Below are 26,127 nucleotides of genomic sequence, written 5' to 3' on the forward strand. Positions count from 1 at the left end.
TTTTTGGTTTTGTGTGAAAGTTTAATATTCTTAAGCCCATAATGACAACAGTATAAAGAATTCAGATTAAAGGTTTGTTTTCAGGTTGTTTTTTTAAACACAAGGTCAGAGTGTACAGTCAAAGAAAGCTCTGCCATCAACTTGACAGAAGCATGTTAAGAGTTGTTTAAAGTGCAATTTATTAGCAATCCTAAGACATTCATGTCTTTTCCTGCAGCTGTTACCCATGCTTTCAACAGCACTGGTACCACTCCACTCTGAAATCAGGTTCTGCCCGAGTGCCAGATCTCTGTGGCTTAGAGTCCTTTGCTGGTATTTTGATTGCAATGAAACTGTAAGAGCCATAAGCAAGTCAGTGAGATTTGAGATGGCTTGTGGGATCATCATGGGAAGAATGAATCATCTGCCTTGGAAATATAAATGTTTATGATCACTGCTTCTATTCTGCACATATATTCTTGAGACATGCAACTTTTACAAGGGTGTTGATATTTATATAATTCCATAAATTTAGACAGTGCATTACAAACACAATATGCAGTCGTAGCTATAAATAGCAGAGCAGTGGGACAGAATTTTCAAGTATTTCTTGTTTTCTGTGCACCACAAATGAGATGTATGGCACAAGTTAAGGAACTAGAGGAAAGAAAATACAGTTATTAGGCAACAAAAAAACCCCATGTGAGTTTCCATATTTTAGATGGTGGAATGAAAGGCTAGACTTCTACCAAAGAACAAAAAAAAATAAAATCAGTCCCTGAGATTTAACTCCAACATTTAACTATGACTAAAAGACAAAGAGCAGATTCTGAAGTGGAACTTTTGATAACAGATCATTTCATGGCATGTTTTCAGTGTCAATGTGACAAACTAACACCTGCCCTTGACAAGAAAGGATTCCGACAAACAAATGCACAAAGTAATGAAAAGACTAAGCTTGTTTCTAAACCTTGGCGGATGCTTTTTTAAACTCACAACACTATACGGATATACGCAAAAATCTATAAAAAAAAAACCAAGTCACTGGATGCTGTAAGGAGCATTGTAACAACGTACCACGGAAGAAATTCTTCCAGAAGGCCAACTAATAAATTCCCAATGCATATTAAAAAGGGACAAACCAATTACTCTCGGTAAGCTTTCTAAACTTTGATAATATTCTTAATACTAAGAGTTTGCTTCAATAGTTAGAATTGTCAGGCAACAACTGTAACAGCAGTTAAGGCCTAAGGCTTAATATTGGTACCTGAGGTCTACCAGCAACCTGGCACTGATGCAAACAGTTATTGTATCTTTATTTTTTTTAAAAAAAGGCTTCTTGCATCAGTCTGTGCCCTCACTTCTGTTTCTCTGCCTATTAACAAATTAGTTCAGAGAGAAGACTCTTGGTGCAAGCAGTACTTTTAGAGCCATGTCAGTTACAGCTTCCATTCCACTTCCTCATTTTATACTGGATATATTACATCAGTAACAGCTGGGGGAAAGTGTTCACTGAATTACCATTTCAAAAGTACACTGAAATACTTCTGGACACTCAGATACTCCCAGACATGCCAGACCACGATTTCACATGAGGAAGATCCATCCTACCACAGCACTACGTGGCTCTGGTGATCAACTGACACACACTTCATAACGTGTTAAAACATTCAGAGCTCTGAAGCTTGAAAGTGGAGATCCGCACCTGCTCTAAGGAAGGTCATACTCTGTGCCACAGCTGCCTTTTGGCCATGGGGAAACACAATTACTCAAGTGGATGCTGTTTTCACAAGGAAATGTCCATCTCGGGCAGAACAGATCACAAAAGTGGTTTTAACAGCTCTCAGTATGTACTTTAATGATTATTTTGCTATACTGATGTCTTTCAAAAAGCATCAGTCTGGTAGAAAATGTGAGCCTTTGCTTTATTGTCCACAACAGATATTCTCTACAGTGCTTCTTCACACTGAATTGATGGGGTTTCCCATGTGTCCTCATCTGCCAAGTGAGCCGTCTGTGAAGTCTGATCCATGGGTGCTTTCTCACCCTGGGCTATTAATAATGCATCATCATCTTCTCCTGCTAACTGAAGGTCAGAGCTATAAGAACAACTAGATTCATCAAGTTTGTCCATCAAAGGCTCTGCTGTAGTTGTAGAGGACTGTTCAGTCTCTGTTTCAGCCTGTGGTTCTGTTGTAAAATGAAGTCCAAACACATTATTTCGGATGAGATATCGAACACACTGCAAAATCACATTCCTTTCGTGTCGGATGTCCTGGGCCAGTAACTGGAAGGAAAGAAAGAAGAGAAGATGATGCACATTTCCCTCTATTGCTCTGTAGCCAATACAAGGCTAGCAAGATGTACAGCTCTACTCAGTAATTTTGAACATCTCTGAATTTAAATAGTTGGCTTTCTCACACAAGTCCTGGGCACACAGAGCAGGAGGCTGCCTTACTAGACAGCAGTTACTTATTGCATCAGTTCAACTCACCAGCCAGGAGAAAATGAACCTGACAGCAGCAAGTAGTGGGGTGTTCTGGGATTTTTTTGTTGTTTGGGGTTGTTTTTTAGGGGCATATGTGTCAGAGACTCAACAGGGCCAGCAAAAGGCCCAGCACAGCAGAGAAGAGGTGGGATCAGGCATTTGGAGAGGAGGCAGGAGGGAGGGAGCTACCCTTCTGGGCAGTAGCAGGCTGCTAGAGCAGCACAGGTTGGTGGTCAAACACCACTTCTAGTAGTAGAGGCTCATAATGGCCATGATTCGCTATGGTACTGGCACATGATTGCACCACTGAAAAGGATGGAAAATGTGTGCCCAAAGTACCTGTTTAAGCACCACTCATTTAGCGCCATTAATGCACTAAGGCAGGTAGAACAAGGTGACAAACCTTTGAATTAAGCTGTCAGTCTCAATTGCTCAGGTGTAGAGAACATCACTGAATATACCTAAATACTTTTCTCCCCAGTTATCTGACTGTAGACCAGAATGATGTTCTTGTATCATAGACTGTACTAGGCCACACATTCCTGTACATCAGGATAGAAAGTCTATTAGCATCTTTTAAACTTTCCAGGTTATACTGGATCTGTAATTTAGTATCTCATACATTTTTTTATTACAGAACCCGTATGAGTAGAAGATACTTATAAATACAAGGAAAGGGCATGTTTTATCAGGTACCAGACTGTGGATTTAAATAGCAATAACTGATTTGGGCTATAATCCACCAACATAAGTCTAATAGCTTAATCGAAGTGCTAGAGTTCTCCCTCATCTCCTTTAACCTCACTGAAGTTCATCTTGGTATTTAAAAAAAAAAAAATCAGCCAGAAGGCTAAAGGACCTCTTCTCGCTGCGAGTGTCAGCAGAATCAGTACTCTGAACAAACAAGTTTAAAGCAAGTGGCTAAATCTGCAACCTGATCATTTGCAGGAGAGCTATATTACACATTGCAGGAGATCTAGCTACATTTGGCTTGTAATGTGGCAAAGAAGCTTTTTTGTTGTTGTTGTAAGTTTCAACAGTAGTTTAATCAGCCACTTTAAAGTGTGCATATTTCTATTTAGACTGTTACTATGAGGTGCTACAAGCAGCTGACACCTAAAATGGGCCTTCAGAAACCTCCCATCTGAACTAGGAGAGGCACATTAGGGCAGAGAAGGGACAGCACAGTGATGTTCTCTTTGTCAGACTGGGAGAAACTGCCAAATTCCCAAATGGCCAAATAAAGGCACAGATAAGATGCACCAGCGCCCTATCGATGACTGTATCTTTGTACTGTATTTTTTAATCCAGGGATGGGCATCAGTGGAGTGATGCCACATGAGATTTTTATTTCATCAGTGTACAGAATGGCTAACACACATTACTGTTTGCATGGCTACAATAACCATGTTTTAGTAGTGCCCAACCTCACTGCTGAATGACCATCAATAGACATCTGTAGCTATGCTCCTACCTCCCCTTTTATTTTTTTTTTAAGCATCATTTCACTGATACAACATCCTTTTCTTAGCAATTCTACCTCCTCACTTTTTAGATAAATTCTCAGCCGTGACTCACTAAAATTTCAACCTTGCCTCCTCAAGGTTTTTATACATTGACCATTTCCAACAGTGGAATCCTACCTGTGAATCTCAGGCACTCCTCTGTGATTCACAGCCACAGTACACATCCTTTAACAACAGTTTTGAGTAACATTAAAAGGCAAAAAAACCCCAATAAAATGCAATTTTAAATGGACTATAATGGCAAGCTACAGTTCAGGTTTCCAGTGTTCTTTCTGCCAGCTTCTCTCAGCATGTGGGACTTCATCTGACATTTTTTTTCCAGAGTCCTTACTGCTTTGATCACCGACAACTTTGAAGAGCAAGAGATAAAGACAACTGCATGCTTAGGGAGCTACACAAAGGGCAAACACTTCCTTTTCAGTCACTAGGAGCTTTAATTCTTGGCAGCAAGGGTAGTACATGCTAAAAGGACTATCAAGGGATTTCTCCCGCATCTGCAGCTTGGGATGTGCCTTATCAGGTATCACTTGCCTAAACATCCTGTGCTGTTTCAGAGCCCTGATGTCAGTGGCACTCTGCTTTCTCCTGTGTTCTGTCCACAGCAAGCCCTCCCTTGGTGGGAGAGCTTTATGCTGGCTATTTACAGAATCACAAGGCTGATCGCTTACCTGATACTGCTTTTGAGTACTAAATGCAATAAAAGCTTCAAAGTTTTGTTTATACTAAAAAGCCGCCAAGCTTCCAAATAGGATGGCTTGCACCATTACTGAGAATGGAATCGTAACACTGTGGACTCATCTCTACAAACCTGTTTCTACCCTTCTGAGACACCAACCTGTTCTTCAAGGTACCAGTGCTGTCACCTCAGATTGATCTAAACACGCCTACAGAGAAAACACCCATGCACGTGCAGGCTGCAGCTCAACACCACTCTACAGTTTGTTACTAACGATAGCTTTCAACTATCGACAAGATCTCTTTAACTGCAGCTGAAAAAATGGTGTGCTCCTCAATCAGAGGAAGGCAGCTGAATAGCAAAGCCAGGAGCAAGGGGAAGAAAATCAGAATAAGGGTGATGGGCTCACACACAAATAAAACCTATTGGATACTACCACAGGGAGGGAAGATCGAGGAATAAAGATTTTGTCCTTTGGGCAGCTTATTTTATGCATATGATTTAAGGTCTCATCTCTTGCTCACTAAAGTCAGTCATTACCTGAATGCACAGCAGGGTATTTCTATTTGCCTGTTTAAGCATCTACACCTTCTCTGAATGAAATTCTCTGATATTTTTAAGACAGGACCTTTGCTAACAGACTGCTCTAACTTCCCACAGGGAAGAGGAGAACTGCTCACAAATAGTGTTACTCTTGCACAGAAGATGTTATTTTAGCACTAAGACTGTTACCATTTCCAGCAGAGTTGGACGGCGCTTTGGAAGGAGAGGTAATGTTTTCTTGCCCCAATTATCAGGCCCTCTGGGGGGACGTGCATTTGAATTCGAGCTTCTTAACGTCGTGCCTGCATATCCTGGACGTTTTTGATTCAGGTTTCGACTCCAAGAAACGTAAGTAGTTTGGGGCGTATTTCTGAGCGCAGCCTGGTCTTTCTCAGCTTTTGTTGCAGTCTTGACAGGGATTTCTTAAAGAAAAAGAACATACTTTCATCTCAAACTTAAAGGCCTCTTTAACATGCTTATACTCCCATGCACTGGCAGTTCGTTAGTACTATTCTTGCTCACATAACCTGATGTGAAGATGTTTAAAGTTCAGTTGGAGGAAGGGAGGGTTTTGTTTGGTTTGGGGTTTCTTTTAAAATACCAAGAATAATCTCTAAACATTCACAGAAAGGAAAACAAGATATTTAAATACTGCAATACAAAAAAGAAAAATAGAAGGAGTAAGAGCTGAATGAGATTTTCAAACCTCTGCCTTGTTATCACTTAGAAAAGTACACTGCTTCTGCTTCACAATATAGCTTGGGCAAATTTGGCTACTGAGAAAATCATGGTACAGTTAGGGCAGAGGATGCCCAAGTTCCATTTCTTGCCTGCTAGATGCTCTCCGTAACTTCAGGTAGGCCATCTAGAGCAAGTAAGGCATAGCAACTATCTGCAAAAACAAGGAGCAGCAGCAGTTCTCTACCATACACTGATGCATACACTCAGAGAAGCACAAAATCCAAGTACTAGAGAGTTCAAGTCTTACTGCAACACTCAGCGGCCTTCTGTGGAAAAAGCCCTTAAGGACATGGAAATTAGTTCACAGGGTGAGCATAACAGCTTTTTCCTGGCACTATTCAAACATGATTTGAAGCAAGACTGAAGACAGGCTGCTTTTTTTCCCTCCAACTAGGGGAAAGCAAGCTTGGGAAATTCGATGACACACACCCTAACCAAAGATATTTTACACCCCCCCCCCCCTTCCCTTCAACCCAGGACATGTTGCTGAGAAAAAGCAAGCAAAGAGCATGGGGAGGGGGAAAAAAACCCACTTAGTCTTTCAGGAAACTCTGAGGCTTTCTAAAGTATGCTGTAGGGTTGGTGGGGGAAAGGCATTCGATACGGCAGAGGCCAAGGGGACAAGGCCACCCCTGCACACCAACTGTCTGCATAAACACTGTGTTCTGTCCAGGTGCTTCTCCAAGACTGGGAGCTATCCCCATACTGGGAACAAGTAACAGCTCACCCAGTAATCCCGGTTAGCGTTCAAAACTGGGAGGAGGGAGGAATAGGGAAACAAGAGCAGCAGAATAATGACATATCCTTTTACTCCTCCCAGCCTGTCTTTATGCATGGCTTACACCAGTAGTAGCATGCACTGTCACTGAAAACAAACTGGAAGGATCTGTACACAGACTGCAAAAACATCCTTGTGCATAACCTTTAACAAGCTTCTCTCTTTACTTGTATAAGCCTAAAAATCGACAGGCACAAGACAGCTCTGAATTACAGCACTAGTAGACAGGACAGAAATCAAAAGGCATTTCCATACCCAAGTGTTTTGGCAATATAGCCACTGAACTGCCATTACTTTAACATCTTTGCTAAACGAAAGCCACAACTTGCATGTTGTATTTTCTTCTACAACACCTTTGATTTCCCTTAAAAGTTTTTTTCTCAAGAAATTGCAAGTACTATATAGGTTCTGACTGATAACATGCAGCTTTCAGTAGTTGTGGATGCAGCCGTAAAGAGCTACCACTGGGGTACTACACTCATAATGCTGTATTTATAAATACACAGGGACTGGACGATGGGATGGGAGATGGCAAAGGACCAGATACAGGAGATGTGAAGCCCCCCACCCTTCCCAAAGAAGGGTAATTTGTGATCAGGTTTTATCATTGCTGGCAGTCCACACTAGCACAGTGACATAGGGTACAAGGGGAGAGGAGAAGGGCAGAGGACCTGCTCCTAAGTACCTTCGGGCTCGCTGTCGGATGCGCTGCCGTAGTTGGCCAACAACGAACTCAGGGCGGAGGTGACCTGCTTGGGAACAATAGTCAATCCTATCCTTGCGTCTTCAGCTACTGCTTCGTCCTTTTCGGATTCTGCAGGGACAGAAAAGGCAAGAGGGATTTTTCCCAAAACTCCTGCATGTCAACAGCCAGCCTTGCTGCTAAATCCCCATCTCACCACTCCGCAAGCCCAGTATTAGGCACCATTGCTCAACACTGTGGACTGACAGAAAAACTCCTCATTTGCCTACTCTCTACAGACATTCAGTGGCAAAGTTATCTCACCACTGGTTTACAGTCCTGCCAGCAAAACTACAGAAGCAAAAAGCTTCCTGAACAAGAGCTTGGGCTTTCTGGTTCTTTCTTCACATACCAAACATAATTACAGGTTTTATTATCAAGTGTAGGTAAAGAGACAGAGGATTTCATAATATGTTTTGAAGTCTTGCTGTGTATTTTAGTCCTGCGGAGGCGGGGGGTGGGGAAGAAAGATTCAAAAGCCAGTCAGGGCAGGGGGTGGGGGGGAAGGAGAGTTCAGATCATTCAAAACGAGAATTTAAGAGCAAAGAACTTTTTGGAGAGTAAAAATAGCTCCTAAGGGACATTGAGAACCAAGGTTAGAAATTAGATAATCAGTAGTACTTCAGGCCATCTCATACTTAAATCCCTGCAGAGCATTACGGACATGCATTACAATCTCAAACTACCCCAAAAGAGAATACTGGAAAAATAGGAGGCAAGCAGACCAAAAATGCTGCAATTGAGATTATCAGGAAAACAAGAGGCCTAACAGAAAAAGATTCCTAAAAACAAACATGTAAAATTGTGATGGTTTTAGTTAGGAAAAAAAGGATCTATAGGCACTAAAATCTTGCAAAGACTCTCAGGTGAACAGTGCTAGAGTTAGAAGGAAAACTAGGAAATGCTTTTCAGTAACATACTTGCATACGGATTTCATATATACACACACCCCCTACACTACTAGAAACATTTTGAGAAACTAGCCTGTTAAGACTTCTAGAAAAAAAGACTGGTTGATTTTCAAAATAGAAGAGTTGTGCCCTCTCCCATCCCATCTGTCCAAGCCTGCCTCACACGTAAGATTTTACTGAAATAAACACTTTTGAGATCTTTATTGTGAAATCACAAATATTTCTCTATTCTCTTCTAATGTATCACTACCAAATGGCAATTTGATTCATTAGTGCTCGTGCCATTTTTGGTAAAACAACTTTTAGATAAATACACAGGTATTTATTATACTTAACTACCTCTTTTTACTTTGAGCTCTTTGAGAAAGGTTGATTCTCACTGATTTAGTAATCATGCCAATTTGCAATTACATTGGAAGCTCATACTAAACACAGTGCATTTTTCTAATAGAGAATACATAGCACTTGCATATACTTAAACAATTATAAAAATAGTATTTACTTCAAGCTATTTTGATTTATTGCTGCTTTTTTCTATCTCATCCAAAATGTTGAGTACATACTGTGGCTGGGTGTCTTTTTATTTTCTTTAAATTTTAAAGAATTACTTTGAATTTGCTTTTCAGCAAATTAGGAAAACACATTTACTGGAATATAATTTCTCTTTGAGAATAACACATTTGGACAAAGCATTACGCACTACTGAATACAACTGATTGTTTGTAGCTAGTAGATCCCTCAAAATTTTACACCTGACAGGCTCATCATCTTACTTTGTTTCTGCTTATAAACCAAGAACAAAATTGTGTTTTCTTGTCTCCCATTCAATTTCTTAGCTTTGAAGGAATTAGCCACTAGACAGAACTTAAGTGAATTCATTATGCAAAAAATACATTCCCTCCAGAGAAAGGGCTGCTGCTGTTAGAAAGGTTTGAATACTCCAACAAAACGTACCTATACGGTAAAATCATGGACTTCAGTTTTACAATATTTTTTTTAAAATTCTACTTAGTTACATTGTGCTTGTTATTATTTGTTATGATTGTACTTCTCAATAGTATAAAAAACTGCAACTGGCTTTAATAATGTGTAATAAGCAAGTACCACATTCCTTTCTACCTATTATAACAAAAGTTACTAGCTGTACTTTGGTGTAATTAGACTTTTTATCATTAAGTAAAACACAGATGCTGTGGGGAAATACATCTATTTAAGTATACTTAAGTTTCCCAACACGCACAGATTAGTGAAATAAACAAATTGCATAGGGATGCTGAGTTCTGGTTCCCACTAATTGAAGATCATGTTTTCAAGAGGAAAAACTCAGCATCAGACGTCTTTCCAGGGGATGCATTCTAGCCTCCTTACTAAAAATAGCTAGAGTATACATCAGCTTACATGCCATATTCTAATAGTACTGCATCACCGCTGACTATATTATAAATAGTTATGGCTGGAGAGTTTATACTGCTGCCAACATGTGGAAACAAGACATGTTCACCAAAAAAAACCTAAGCAGCAACACTTCAGAGAACACAGACGTATGGAGAATATCAAGAGTAAATTAGATAATACAGCAAAAACCAGAATTAAGAGAAAAATGCTGATGTTTTAAGTAATTCACTTAACTCATACAAGGAAATTAATTTGTTTTCACATTCTAAATACCATTATTTTCAAAACCACAAAGGGATATTTAATAGCCTTTAAAAAATAAATTGTTTGTTAAAATACTTTAGTCTTCTTCTGGCTTTATAAAGATTTTCCTATTTTACATATTAGTTTAGAAACCTAAATTGGTGCACATCCCTTCGACTATTGTACAGTATTTAGGTCAGAACATGTAATACTGCACACAAACTTTATGGCAGCACTTCCAAAACCCTGTCTAGCAAGCAAAAGTTTCAGCATCTAAACTTAAAACAACTCAGATGCTATTTCTTTTCCTCTCCTTCCTAAAGTTACTACCGTATCACTTCTCTATGGCCTGAGCCACCTTCCCTTTGCTGCCTCTCCCAGCTAAGCGTTCTGGACAAAAAAGCACTCCTAATCAAGAGATTACAGGTAAACTAAGATTATTATGTTAAAATAGTTGTTAAAGATAGAATTGAGGTGCTCCATTAAGAGCCCAGAAACCCTCTTCAGTTTGTTAGCTAAATATTTTTTTAAAGCTAGTAATGTATTTTAAAACATACAAAGCTAAGTAAATATCCAGTGTGGTTATTTTTCAAATCCAAGACACACCTACATCATGTCTCCCAACATCTTCTCCCCTTCAGATTAAGCATTATTTGATGATACAGAATAAAATTCAATGCTTCCTAATTCTCACCAAAAAAATCCAAAAGTAGTCTGCTAGATTTTCCCTGCGTGTTTATAATATGATCAACTTGCCTTGCAAGCAAACTTATGTAGAAGTTCTTAATGGTGGTAGTATCTTTAACATTCTGGTGTCAGCCTTTCCAAATCAGAATTTTTCTTCCTCTTCAATGACTTTGTATTTCAGCTTCTTTGCAAACCAAAGCTCAGCCAAGTCTACTAGTTATAGCTACTCCTACCAGCATGTGGACATGAGTTCAGTCAGACACACACATGTATCTCAAAGACCTCTAGTCTGAGATATTTTCCTCCGTAACAGGCCAAGCCTACTGGGGAAAAAGCTCCCCAAACTTCAAGATTTAAACCATTTCCTTTAGATAAGACCCACTTTCACAATAATCACACTGGAAATTTTCTTAGATGACCATGTCCTGAATCAGGATATCTCTCTACAGAAATTTTCCTTTAAAAGTAAGTTCCAACTGCAAGTTTTAGGCACAGGGATGTGGGACTACCTTCAAACTTATAACCCTGTTGGCCCTGGCAGTATTCTAGCCACAAGACAGAAATCCTGGGCTTTTTTGTTAGTAACAATGAGAAGATAAGTATCACAACAGGCTCCCCAGTATTCTTCTCCAAAAATACTATAAAGCCTTGAATCAATGCATGAATCTTCTACTAAGAGAGAGTTTTCCCATTTTATACTTGCACAGTTAGCCCTCTTTCAGTCAAAGACAGAGTTTACACGTTTTCGGAAATCCCCAGCTCTCCTCAGAAGTTGCTAGTTACACAAAAGGTCAGTAATTGCTTCAGCAGTACTACTTAAAAGTTCTCCAAGTTCCTTCATCTTACCAACATCACTGTTTGCTAGAAGACCGAGAGGGTCCATGTCCTTCAAGTTTGGCTGAGCCACCAAAATACGCTGGTTTTCATGTTCCTTTTCACACATGCTGTCTTCTAGTCCATTGGCTTCGTTTTGAGTTCCATTATAATCGTCACCATTTTTCCTAAATTTCTTCCAGAATGGGCGCCTTTGTCTTCTCCTCTGTCTTCCTTGCTGTCCAAGCCTCTCTCCATTTTCTAGAGGTTTCCACATCCCCTTCATTTTGCTGGAGAATAAAAATGCAAAGCTCATACAAATGGCAAGCTATGAGAATAAAATCGACATAACCAAATGGCTCAGGCCCACATTTAAGGTTCAGCAACACAGCGTGATGCCAGGACTTACTCCAGCTCAGCTAACATGTAGTTACAGACCAGACAGGCAGTCACAGCTCATCTCACTGGCAGAGCAATGTGACAAAGCTGGAACCTAAATGAAGAGGTTGAAGTTCATGGCTTTTATCTTTTAACAAGGTAAAGGGTACATGGGCTAAGCAAGTTCCTTGATTATCTAGTGTGAGGACATAGAGTTTTCATTTCACATTACAAAGTCAACAAATATTCCCTTCACTTAAGCAATTAAGTCATTCAAAACAAGGGGAATGTGGAATTAAAAGGGAAGCATCTACTATAAGCATATTTCCACTGCTGAAGTCTCCTTTTTCCAGTCACAGTTCAGAGAAGGATCTTGCTGAACCAAACCCATTTAGTCATCTGACACCATCAGTTGCAATGACTGCCTACCCCTGCCATCTAAAAGATGCCATTCATCTTTTTCACTCTGATGGAAAAGGAGTAAAACAAAACTTCTATCAGGACAATGGATTTTTAAAAACCTGAAATAATATAACAAGTCCTAAAATATGTGAAGAGCACAGCATGCTGGTTCCACTTATCTTTCATGGTTCCATAATCTTCCACGTTATCCTATAAACACAAAACATGTTTATAGGAAGGTACCTGGAGTGCTTAAAAAAACTCTCAAAGTCTACAGATACAAGAACAGGTTGTCCTAGACAGAAAAGTAATTATAGAAGGCACAACCTAAGCTTCCTGAAAATACTTGATTTCAAGCAACAAAAATTTAATTCAGCAAAACAAGACTGCAACTAATCATCAGCACATTATAACCGCAAAAGACATACAAGTTCTACCATCCTGAATGGCCCCCATCGTTCATTCTGCTTGGTACTCTCTCCCTCAGGCTCACCTACACCATGGCAGAGGTCCCGTTATCCCTAGTTAACTGTTCAATGTCATACTTGGGCAAGAGCTTCTCCCTGGGTCTAGAGACATACAACTGCAAGCAGAGTCTCATAGGTGTATTTCTAACCTGGTACCTTGTCAATGATAAGCAGCCAGTGCAACATGCAAGGAAAGAAAAAAAGAGCATAAGAGAAGAACAAATGGTCACCTTTCTCCTTGCCTATCTTTCCATAAAGTACCACTTAGAGACCCTCTCTGACTAGAGATGCTCCCAAGACAATGATGGTTTTGTGTCTCATGCTGTGGAATGCTGTGTACCTGGCATTCCTGAAATCTTACAGCAAAGTGTTAAGATTTTGAAAACAAGGATATCTTTTGGTTTGTCTTCATTCCGATGTCTAAAATGGTAATTTGGCATCCCCATCCTCCTCAAGTTACAAGAAACAGTGTATAACTGCATTCTAGTCACCTCTTCCCACTTATGCAATTTTTCTAGACCTCCATCACAGAACCCCTTCAAGCCACCCACTACTTTGTACAGAAATGTTCCCGCTACCAACATTCCTCTCTTCCATACCTTTCCAGCTGAATTAAGTACTTCTTGAGGGGAGAACAGGGCCTGCCATAGCATTCAAAATGGCTTTATATTGCAAGAAAACTTATTTCCTTTCATTCTCCAGTCATTTCATGACAGTGTCTAACACTGATTGCTCAGCCCTGACAGCATCATCCATCATAATGCTCCTGTGGTACAAGTTGCAAGCCATCACCTTCCTGTGCATCAGTCTCTCATCCACAAAAGGAGGCTAATATTAGCTCCCATAATTCAACTCCATCTAGACAGAGAACTGCATTTCTGAATTTGTACAACCGGGCTCTAAATTCAGGATGTTGTTGTATAACCTAGAAGATACTGAGCAAATATAAGCTCAATTAGAGGTGTTATCCCTGGCCAAGGGTTAAAAACAACATTCTGATTTCCCTGGGGCCTCAAACATTCAGAAAGAAACCCCAAGGTCACAAACACACCCCAACAAACATCAGCCTGACATCTCCCTTCTGCCTTCCCCTCATGAAAGATATATTACTCTTCACTTCCCATTCAGAGGGGATGAAGAGCCATGCGCTATTAATCAGCTGTTGCAAGACACCAGACTACTAAAGTGGTCCTTCTGCATCCCTAATCTCATACATGGGGATGTTGAGAATTAGCAGTTGTAAAGCACTTGCAGAGAACCACAAATGGAAAATGCTATAGAAGTGTTAAGTATCTAATCCTTTCTAAATCTTATTTAGCTATTTGCTTTAATAGTACAGCTTGCAGAAAACAAGCTGTATTCTATTTTTGCCTCATGCATCAGTAAATTTGCCAGATAAGCACCAATTCTGGAATCTCTACTGTTGATATACAAAGCAGAAACAACAGCTTTTTGGAGAGTTTATCAAGTCTATAGTGCCAGCAGGTTAGGGAAGGGAGGGGAAAAAAGAAGAGAGATTTCTAAAATCAACCAGAGTTAAAGGTCACTAAGCAAAAGCAAACAACCTATAATTTTAGGGGCCTTTTTTCCAAACAATTTTCCAGACATAAAGATATTAACAAATATAATGGTATGGAATTGCTGATGGATGTTTAAGACTACATAATGCATGTGACTCACAGCCACAAGAGTTACCAAATGAACCTGTAGACACCAAACAGTTTATTACTGTGACAAGCAAAACTCATCTTTGCTCACAAGAATCTCCAAACACAGTATTACATGTTTGTGGCTTTAGTCTCAGTGCTTAGGTTTGGTTCCTTGGGTCCAAAGCACTTCTGCAACTTTGTATCCTTTGAAGGAAGTTGTATTTCAGTCTTCTATAAACCTTACCTTCCAAAGTCATGAAAGGCAACTGGTTGGAGGGGGTGGATAAGTGCTGGGTGTTCTGAAGCACATGCTGCACCAAGGTGATTTGCACTGCCACCATTTAGCAAATTATACTAGTCTGACATGAACCTTATTCTGCACTAGTTCAACTGCTTTACCATGGTGCAAGTTTTGTTTGGTGTCATGCCCTATAAAAAAACAAAACAAGGCAAGCTCCAGCTTCACTTCCATGCAGCGGCAAATGGTATTTAGCAAGAGCCCCTTAGAACTGAGTCTGCTCCTGCCTTCAAGCTCAGTTGTTCTAGTTTAAAAAAGTGATATTCTAGGAGAGTGGATCATTACAAAATTTTTTCTAAAAGTCTTCCCACAGGCCCTAAAGTAGAGCTAATGAAGTCAACTGGTTCCACATAACACTGACACTAAAGGGAAGAGAAAAGAACAAGGACCATGCTGGAAAGTAATTCACAATGTAAGGGAGAGAACAGATAAAAATCCAGGAGAAGTTATTAGGCTCAGAACAAAGGTAGCAGATAGATAAAGATGATGGAGGGTAGAAGAAAGAAGTAGCACTACTTAAGCTATGAAAATAAAGTTAAGCCCTTCCTCCCCTTTTCACTTGATTATTGATTTATCATCTGAGATGAGAGAGTAGGAAGCCACATTCACTCAAAATCTCTCTTGCCATTTTCAGGCATTAAAGGATTAGACCACGTGGATTCACTATGTTGTACAACTTCCATCCCCATTATTTCTTTTTCAGAGACCAAGGTTACACTGATCTAATGAATGGCCACTAGAGTGTGGTTTTCTCAAACAAGCCAGAGTGCAGAATTCAGCGAGAGCATCATATTTCTAATACAATTATTGTTTAACTTAACTGAAGTGGACTATGAAGCACTGTAAACAAAAGACCATTACATCTGCACTTTGTCAAATGACCTGTCCTCTGTCAAAGGGCAGCTAGATCGTGTGTACAGTTGAAGCAGTAAGTGCTGGGAGACCGCAGTAAGAGAGCATACTTCTGAACTCATTAGGAGGAAAGTAACAAGCTTGTTTCAAAACACTTACCCAAACTGTTGGGTAGTCAGTACTTCTCCCCTTTCTTCCTTCTGCATCTGCATTGTCTTCTTCCTCTCAATATTTGCCAATGTAGGAAAATTTCTAGAAGAAAAAAAATTCCCTGGCTCTTAAATGATTCACTGTACTTTGTCAATTCCCCCTTTACCAAACTAGCATCCTCTACAAATGTAGTAGATTCTTAAAACATTTCATGAAATTTTAACAGACTCTTCCCTTCTTAAAAAGGCTTTGGTGAGGAAAAGGAACCTGAGTGCATTTATGTTTACATACTCACATGCAACAACAACAATTCTACCGAATTGGCATGATTACCTTTCCCAAACCATCAAACAAACTACAGACAAACAGTTCAGATATGCTTATGACCTTCTGCCTGCCCCTGCACATTACAGAACGATTCATTCCACTAATTTTATTTTTTACAATGCTTCAATTTGAGCATTTGAATCATCTTAAGAGGTACAACATGCCTTTAGCAAACCAACTGCTGAGTTCTTGTAATATCAAAAAAAGTTGTAAGAACAGCTTCTGGGTGCACAAGATTAATGTGACAGTTGAGAAAAAAGTACACAAGTTTCCTCTCGAGCAATATTCACTATTGTGCTTGCACACTGACCTCTAGTTCACCAAAATTACTGCCCCTTTTTAATTCCAGTGTCAAGAAAAATTGCTAAGTCATGCAGATCAAAACAAACCTACTGTTATAACCACCTCCCAAACCATCCCTCTTTTTCATTCCCCACCTCCCTCCCCATGGAGGAACACCACACTGGTTCTAACAGGCAAAGCCTGCTGCAAATTACTGTCAAAACCCAAAAATGGCTACACTAGTTGCCCTGTAAACATTAGTTAACTAAATCCCAGTGCTTTGAAATAAAGGTCATAAATGAGAAACACACACACACCCCCACCAGCTTCTGGATAGAAATGCAAAGTATAAATATTTGATGTCTATTAAAATGGAGTAACGAGAAACTTGGAACAGCTACTCACTATATATAGCTATCAAAAAGGACACGTATCTTTCTTTAAATATTTAATCTTATCACATGCATCTTCCTCGTTTTACAACTTGAATGTTAAGTGTTGCACTGATGCAAGACAGCTTCAACGACATACCAAGGGAAAAAGATGAGAAGCCATTTCCTATGAGACACACCTAAACATGCCACAGAACTTGTCTCCTTTAAGAAGATTTGAATATGAGTTGTTGACATCTATTTTCATTGGATTTCTCCCAGAAATCCACCATACAGCTCAAGTGAGCATAGGGATATGATGTTTTATCTCCACTCTTCTGTTAGTTACATTTGTTCAACCATGTTATAACACTCACAGCACAGAGCAAGCATGCAATGAATTATTTAATCTCAAGAGCTTTGCGTTGACAGAAGACCCCTGTGCTTGGCACCTCTCCACAGTTTTAGGATAAGGTGCTTTCCTTCACACGAGTAAGGCTCACAGAAGGAGAGAGCTCTGTAAAATAAGCAGTTATGGTCAGAAGAGCCCCAAATTTGTCTTAGAAATTTATTTTTTTTTTTAGGACATAAGGGAAGACACCCTTCATCCTGGAGCAAAGGACGCTTCAAAGTGCTCCTGTAGTTATGCTGCTTAAGGACATATTCAGACATGCTCTCACAACATGATTTGAGACATGACTGCCTCCCACTTTCATTCCTACGAATTGCCACTCCCTCCACTGAGCCACCATAATGGACTCCACAAATGCTTTCAGTTCAATTCACTGCCAAGACAGCTTTCTCCTAAACCACCCTTCCAGTTGACACTGGCAGTAACTAACAGCTAAAGAGAGCTCAAGTCCTAAATCTGAGTATGTCTGCAAAAGCACATCTGAAGGCACCTGTAGTGGCTGTGTTTATTTTCTCCAGCTCTTCTCAAATGTTAAATAGCGTTTTACAAACCACCTTTACCTTGTGCAGAAAATGTACCTATTTTGACAGCACATGTGCAGTGTTTCATTTAATTCACAATGAGCAAATGAGCATCTTCCACTTGAGAACTTGGTGGGCAGTAAGCTTCAGACATTCAAGTCACAGGTCACCAGCCTCGGTACAAGGTAGACTGGGTTCACTCCTCCCCGGGTGCTCTGCTGTGCAATGACGGGGCTGGGCTAAGCCCACCAGTGGGTCCTGGTGGGACCTGGTCAACTCAACCCCAGTTGTCCCTTCAAGGAACAAATAGGCCAAAGAAGCATGGACCAAAGTCACTCACCCACCCCAATGTACCTCGCCCAGTGCAACTCCACAACTCATCAGGTACCACAGTCCCCACACAAATAGGTCTGTGCACCTCTGAGCACTAGCTCGATCTACCCATGGAGGCAGCAAAATTCAACTGGACCCTAAGTGGAGGCAGATGCCAACAAGGAGAACGTTACGGTCTTGGAGTACAAATTTATGGCAGACTTTACAAACTTCACTGTCTAAGGACAGCCACAAAATACTCGAGAGGTCAAAAATCAAGAAGAGAGGAATCTATTTTTTTTCTGATACAGAGAATTCTTATTCAGGAAAGCTAAGTTTAGGAAGACTGCTCCTGAACAGAGAGAGGTGTGACAATGCAGAAGGAAGAGCCTATACTGAATCTCTCCACCTAAAAGGCCATGTGTTAAAATACAATGAGCTGACTTGGGTTTGAATCCTTCTCAGAAGGCATGCCCTCCTCCTCCCCTAAGAAAATGAGGTTCTTAAAATGTTACCTACAAACACCACTAAGTAGAAGCAGCCCAGCACTTAGGTTCTGCAAACAACTTGTCAAAGCTTGAATACAGACAGTTCCACAAAGGCTTTATAAACCTAAGCAAATTACTATAAAAGAAGGAATTAAATCAGGATGTGATGGCCTGGCACAGTGCATTTCATGAAGGAGCTGGTACTGCCCAAAAAGGCAGTCCCATTTCACAGCAGCTGCAGTTTCCAGTGAGACACTTCTATAATCCAAACTGGTTTTCAGGCTAAGATGAGTATATGACATATACACCAAAGTCTAGAGACAGGGAATGGTGATGCTGAGCATAATCACCAACATGTGTTCCTCAGTGAATAGATTTTTTTTTTTTCCACTAGCCATTAGGTGGAGTCATACATGTTTTATATGCTAGTGTACTCCATCTTGCTCACATAAACATCAGAGCAAACTAGCTCTTAGCAAGCAGTGGAAAAACAGAGCTCTGCCAATATCTAACATAAAAGAGACCGTTTCTATAGCAGTTTACACAACGAATTTCTGAGTCGAGAGCTATACAAGTTTATCATTTTTATAGGAACAGCACTTTGATCAAATTGCCTCAATAATTTCTTGAGCTAGTCTTGATTGCATACACACAACCAACAGCAAAGGGGACATGGATAGCCCAAAGGGAACAATGATGGCCCAACAGAGAGCTGATAAAATCTTGGTTTAAGACTCACAGGCATTTTATTCAAGCACTGCATCTCTAGTGTGATTTTACTATACATGTTAGCTGAAGCAGTTTCATTGCTAATCCATCCCTGCAGTTTAGAATAAACTTTATTGTATCTATTTTTACCTTGATCTGCCAACACATTCCTTCTACTTAGCTATGTCTACTTTTACCAGGTGCTAAGAAATTATTTTCCTTATTACATATTTAACTACTATGAATGCAACACTAGGGAGGATTCCAAGCTACTCTAGGATTATCATTATTCAACTAGAGAACCACAAATTAATTAAAAGTGGTGTGGTTAACAGTACTGGCCTTCATTCATTAAGCACATGCTCAGCCTATGAGCTGTATTGGCAAGGAAATAGAGCAGTCAATCCCTAACTGAACAAAAAAAAATCCAAACAGATTAATGAAAGGGGAGGAGGAGGGTGAGAATTTACAAGCCATGCACAAGATCAAGAAAATCTTCCAATGTTATATTAGGACCCAAGCAAAAGTAAGTTTAACAATTCACTTTAACACCAGAACAGCCTTGCCACATTCTCTCTAACAATCTTTGCTCAAGAAGAGTTGGTTAGAAACAGATGGGCTAGCAGGACCCAGATCTCACTTGGGAAGAAGGGAAGACAGCAGTAACTCATTCTGACCCATTAAGGAAATGCACTGTAGATGATTCCCTTTAAACTCGTGTTTAAGAAAAAATCTGCTGAAAACAGCACATTTCTCAACACTTAGAGGGCCAGGACAAACCAAAACAAGAAAAGTAATTGTAGTCACCAAAGTTGATGTCAGACTTCACATCCATCTGTCTGCAAAACATAGGGAAACCCTGAGATCCCATGCAACTTCATCTCTATTGCTGTTCGCTTAATTAGATTGCCCAGCTCAGCAGGTTCAACAGGCCACAAACCATTAAAGAATCTTTTAGGTAAGCAGAGACGTGAAGGCTGCAGCAATGAACAGGTCATTGTACAGAATCAGACAGGAGAACAGCATTCTGACCCAGCATACTTCATCCAGAGGTACCTGTTCCTTAGCAGCTCTCTCCCTTCTCTCTATGTAAGGCTGCACTTTAAACACAGGCTCTTTCTAAAAAATTTTAAGTAGGAATCACAACTGAGCAACACAGCAGCTAATTAATAAAAACCTCAGCTCTGTAAGTAATTATTTAAAAAGGCTGAAAGAACAAGCAAGACAGAAATGTTACTGATGCAGCATGGAAATACACATGTTAAATCACTGCAACCTAATTAGAAACAAACTATTAATGACCTAAAAAGATTTTTAGCTCTGACTGGAACTCCAGAAACAAAAAGGCTTTTTCCTGTCACTATAAATCAAAACTGCCTAATAGCTCAGACTCCCTCTGGTGCCCTTTTTTTCTGTATAATGCAATGTTTACTGCAAGTCAACAACAGACCTTCAGTACTAAACTGATGCTTTACTGGCAACCCAATTAATGCTTCACAAAAGTTTCAGCTGGGTTTCTCTTCTTCCCTTTTTTTTCATTAAAAAAAAAAAAGGACGTTAGCACAGCTTCCTTGCTGTACAAAGAGTAACAAAAGCCACCCAGGTAGTTGTTCTACACCCATCCATTGTAACTAAACAAGATACCCACCGGACTGAAGTACCAAAATAAACCACAGCACTACTCCATCTAGTGGCGTTGGCTTAGAGGGTCCTAATCCCATATTGCCTGTTTTGGTTGGTGGTCGTGACTGCAAGAGTCCCCAAGTAAACAGTATCTAAAACATGGCTGCACAATCAATTCCTGCTTCCCTAATATCCTATATACAGCAGAGCACGTACTGACATATGCACCTTAAACATTATTCAACACTTTAAACTTTAGCATCAGCCACTAGACAGGATCTCTCCCAAACACCTCCCAAAGCAGAAGTATATGAAAACTTGAAAATGAGTAGCAAAGACTCTGCACACTAAGTATTGATTTTTTCCCTTTGAACTACTGTTAGTGTAGGTGACCAGACAGACAAATCTAAGGACATTTTGAGTTTTGCTAACTCTGTTAACACTTCATATTGTAAGTAATAAAGACGTGGTAAGTATCACTGTTGGGAAAAAAAAAGGACAGCAATATATAGACTGAAAGCAAATAAAAACCAAGCTCTCAAGTATCTTTTGATTAAAAGGAAACCTTGGAACCAAAACTAATCTAACACCAAACTTGTACTTGCACAGATCACAAGCAATTTTTGTCTGGTTAACTATGGCATCTTAAACACAAAAGAACAGAAATTTTTGTTTCCATATCAACATGAGCTGTTGTTTTGGTTTTTTTTTTTAAAAAAAGAGGAAACTACAGATTATCTTCCTGTGTAAAAAATGAACAGCAGGTACAACAGTTGACTGTTGTGATGTGCTGATGTAGTGATAAGACTTCCCCTTTGCCTTTCTGAAATTTGCAGAAAAATATAAAACCATGACCAAAGGAAAATTAAAACTTGCAGGGATGAACTTACAAGCAATTTTGCTTTTTAATACAGCAAAAAGTGATGGTAGACAAAAAAAAAATCTTCTACCACACATTCCACTCATTTTTCTTTTTTTACAAAGACACTGTGTAAAGACTTATTAAGGGAAGACAGGTTCAAAACAAGAATGCATTAACATTGCTTTCTGACATAAATGCAAGCTGGATTCATCAGTAAGACTGCACCAGACAACTGAGTTTATTTTAATTTAAAAAAAACAGGTGACTAGTACACTGCCCTAGATCATCACCAGTGATCTAGAAGTTAAATTTGTATCACTTCCCACTCTGCATATAGGACTCGTGGTCACAGAAATAAAACCCATGTTCTGATCACTTGCAAGACTATATTCTAAGGCAGGAACAGAAGTGAGGAAAGCCTACAGTATCTTTCACCTGCTGGAAAAGAGTAGATCTTAATCTGTTCAACTCTGAGGAAATAAAAATAAGTGGGATAAGGTCTATGGAAGTACAGTGTGAATTTTTAAACACTTCAGTGCTGGTCAATAGAAAAAAGTTATACTACCTCACATGACAGAATGAGAAATAATGAGAAATACTGCTTACATGCGAACTTGACCTTGCACCCTAGGTACAATGTGAGTCAGACTACTAAGACAGCATCATTCATGGATTCTGTTCTCTTTCAGTAGAGAAGCATCAACCAATGCAGAAAATCCTTAAAAATTAGGAAAATTCCCCATTGGGGTCTACTGGGACAAGTTAAACTGTAGAAATTTGCACACAGCAGCATGTATTACAATTATAATCAGTACAATAAATCAATACAATAGTTCCAGATTTCTTAACTATTAAAAAAAAAACACCAAGCAAACACACACACGTTTCTGACCCGAAATATGTCAGTGATTGGGCTGAAAAGATCTAACGTACCACATCAAATATCAGGGAAAGCTACCTCCTCAGCTGATATCTTGCCTTCTATAATAATCATCCAAATGATTACAGTCTCTGCAGCTCACACCCTCCTGGCTCAGGCATTCTGACACAGACCACTACCACAAAAGTTCTGCAGAGTCAAAGGAACAGCAGCAGCAAGCACATGCTGCTACTGCCTTTCAGTTGTCATCTAATGATCACACAGGAAAAATACGGCAAAACAAATCAATAGATCACAAGTCTTACTCACTTTTTTCTTTCTTCTCTCCATCTGGCAATCTCTTCTGGACTATCTAATTTTATTCTTTTAGCACCAGGTGCATGTGCCTGAGGAAAAAGTATTTCATAGTTGTTTAAAAGGAAAGAAAAAACCCACAAGAAAAAAAAAGCACCATTCCGTCAACTATAGTATCACATTGTTTTCATCTCCAAAAGTGGTGAGACTGCACATGGTGATTACAAAATGAATCCATTAAGAAAACCCCATAGTATTCAATGTATTTTCATTTGCAATATTGTCTTACAACAGATTCTACTCAGAGGTGATATATCTTCCCTCCAGAAGAATGAAAGCAAGCCTCTGAAGAATGAGAAAAGGGACTGCAGTAAAGATTACATAGACTCATATTTTGGGCCCAGGGGGATACCTACGTTCTTCCAGTGTATCTGAACTATTTTCTCATGTGCGCTGAAACTGCAACCTTCTTCTGTGCACTGCAAGATAAGGGGGTGAACTGAAGACACCAAGTTACACAAACAAATTATAAAAAAGCATTCGAGCACACTTCAAACTCAGTGTCAGATGCCTGTACAGAACCTTTAAAGTTTAGCCAATTGAATCCAGTTTCAAAACGTGGTTGTAAATACAGTAAGAAGGCAAGATATACTTTTAAATTTCATCTGATTTTAGAATAACCAGTGAAGCCAATGTATCTGATAATTGGAGAAAACATGAAGTTAACTGAAGAGAAAGATTTGTAAGGCTCTCCAATTTCAAATTTTGATACTTCTTTGCAATAAAGGAGTGGATTTTTAAAATGTTTTCCACAAAGTCTTTTCACACAAAAATTTTACATGTTACATGGATATCAATGAATTAATTCCTACCACTTAACAATACTTCACAAGAAAGACATTAAAGTGACTGAAGCTATAAAACCAAAAATACAACTGAGACCTCCCCTACACACAGCATTCAGAAAAAATCCCCTGCTAACACTTTTTGTAGCTCTGGAATCTCTTTGCCAAGTCTTCCATTCGGAGAGTGACTACAGCTAACTACTTATCAGACACAAAGTTAAAAATCAAAGTGTAAATAAAACAAGCTAAACTCATCAACCTGTTTATGTTGTGAAATATGTTCATCATACTTCTCCTGGTTTTTATAGCCACGGTCACAGGTATCACAATAATGAGAGAAAACTGGTTCTTTTTTCTTTTTGGTCTGAAAAATAAAAAAGAAATCACCTCAAGATTGCAGTTACAAGATTACAAGGTATTCCTATTTTAAATTAGGTGTGAAATAATTTTTTGTTAATAAAGCCACCAATTAAAATGTCTCAAAAGTTTCAAAAATAAACTAACGTAACATGAAAGTGAAGTTCAAATCACTCATCTTCCAAACAAAATGCCCTGCACTCAGCTTCTTCCATTACCACCTTCCCATTATCGCTTCTGCAAACATACCAGGCTGGTACAGATTTATCAAGGGCTGAGACTAGAGCTAGGCTACAGCCCTGAATCTCTTCCCCATCAAGTCAGACCACGCCTGTTCTCACATGGCATGTAAGAGCTCAGAGGGCAGCAAAGATCCTTCCTTCTCCCACTACACACATCAGGCTGTTCTAGCTGTCTGGCCCTCCTAATATAACAGAGCACTAATATGATTTAGACATTTGGGCATCACCATGGTAAGGGCTTTTCTAAAGTAAACCTGTGTCAGAATTTGGTTCAAATGTATCTTTCTTTCAACGGTCTCAAGATTTGCAGTTTGATTGTCATACATTTGTCCTCTTGTAACACCTTACAACAGGCACGTTAGAGAAGAGTATGGGGTCTCTGTAGTACCACAGGGCAAGTCCCACAACTGTCACCATCACAGAATGGTTTGGGTTGGAAAGGACCTTCGAAGACCATCCAGTTCAACCATCTTGCCACAGGCAGGGACACCTTCTGCTAGACCAGGTTGCTCAAAGCCCCGTCCAACCCAGCCTTGAACACTTCCAGGGAGGGGGCATCCACAGCTTCTCTGGGGAACCTGTGCCAGTGTCTCACCACCTTCATTGCAAATCCTTATGTCCAAACTACATCTATCCTCCCGGTCCTATTGCTACAGGCCCTACTAAAAAGTCTGTCCCTATCTTTCCTACAAACCCTCTTTAAGTATTGAAAAAGCTGCTATAAGGTCTCCCTGAAGCCTTCTCTTCTCCAGGCTGGCCAACCCCAACTCTCTCAGCCTGTCTTCATAGCAGAAGTGCTCCACCCCCCTGATCCCCTTCATGGCCCTCCTCTGGACTCGTTCCAACAGATCCATGTCTTTCCTGTGCTGGGGACCCCAGTCCATACCTTTGGCTTGTTATTTTCTTCTGGCAAACGTTTATTAAATCCAGGTGCTTGCTCGCCTCGCCGTTTCTGGGAGAAACTGCCATTTCCACCTTCCAAAAAAAACCCCAAAAGAGCCAGTTATACATATTGCGTTAAAATACAACCCCTGCTACCTCGGTGGGCCTGTTGTGGCAGGGAAGGGCCTGGGGAAGAGATGAGCTGGGGCTGCACAACCAACATGGGCAGGGAAGCAGATACTTGGGAGGGAGGGGGAGCCCTCCACCCCCCAAGGATTAGGAACAGCCCCAGGGTCCCCACCAGTGAAGAATGGGAAGGAGTCCATGGGCCTGAAAAACGACTTCTCCCACGTCCCTCACCACCATGCGGGTCCTTTAGTCGCTCTCTGTAGGCTGGCGGGTACCAGGCGGCGGGTGGCATGTAGCTGTCAGGAGGCAGGTAGTTATCGGCGGGCGGGTAATTCTCGGCCTGTGGGTAGTTCTCGGCGGGCGGGTAATTCTCGGCCTGTGGGTAGTTCTCGGCGGGCTGAGAGTAGCTGTCGGTGGGCGGGTAGCTTTTAGGCTGGGAGTAGCTGTCGGCGAGCGGGTAGCTTTTGGGCTGCGAGTAGCTGTCGGCGGGTTGGGAGTAGCCCTTGGGCTGCGAGTAGTTCTCGGCGGGCGGGTAGCTGTTGGGCGGCGGGTAGCTATCAGGAGGAGGGTAGCTGCTGGGAGGCGGGTAGGGCCCGGTGGGAGCCCAGAAGCCAGGCTCCCAAGGGGGCGGCGGGCAGAAAAGAGGTGGGGGGATCCCGGGCGGGGGGAGCCCCGGCGGGGGCGGCGGGTACCAGGCGAAGGGGTTCATGTCAGGCCCGAAGCGGCCGCCCGGGCGCAGCCCCTGCTCCGCGATGTGCTTCCCCCACCGCGTGGGGCCACGGCCGCGGTCGCTACCAACTACCTCACATCCGGGCCCGGCCACGCGCCCACAGGTTAAGCCTGCCCGGCCAGGGCGGCCATGACGTCATCCGGT

At 40.7% G+C, this 26,127-nt stretch overlaps 1 protein-coding gene across 2 annotated transcripts; it reads right to left on the reverse strand.

Moving 5' to 3' along the window:
• Positions 1–26,081, reverse strand: NUFIP1 (nuclear FMR1 interacting protein 1). 2 transcript variants are annotated; one of them, XM_074859626.1, is made up of 10 exons: positions 25,485–26,081; positions 25,129–25,217; positions 23,903–24,007; positions 23,215–23,277; positions 22,814–22,890; positions 15,728–15,820; positions 11,556–11,812; positions 7,417–7,545; positions 5,402–5,634; positions 1–2,266 (listed from the first exon to the last, which is right to left on the reverse strand). In XM_074859626.1, exons 1-10 carry the CDS (start codon positions 25,960–25,962, stop codon positions 1,928–1,930), a joined length of 1,863 nt encoding a protein of 620 aa, XP_074715727.1. In that variant the 5' UTR covers positions 25,963–26,081; the 3' UTR covers positions 1–1,927. The 2 variants fall into 2 exon arrangements, with proteins under 2 accessions (XP_074715727.1, XP_074715726.1); XM_074859625.1 differs by lacking the exon at positions 7,417–7,545 and having other exon boundaries at positions 25,485–26,045.
• Between the last annotated feature and the right edge of the window lie 46 nt (positions 26,082–26,127).

This window comes from Strix uralensis, chromosome 2 (genome assembly GCF_047716275.1).
Source record: "Strix uralensis isolate ZFMK-TIS-50842 chromosome 2, bStrUra1, whole genome shotgun sequence".
Classification (NCBI taxonomy): Eukaryota; Metazoa; Chordata; class Aves; order Strigiformes; family Strigidae; genus Strix; species Strix uralensis.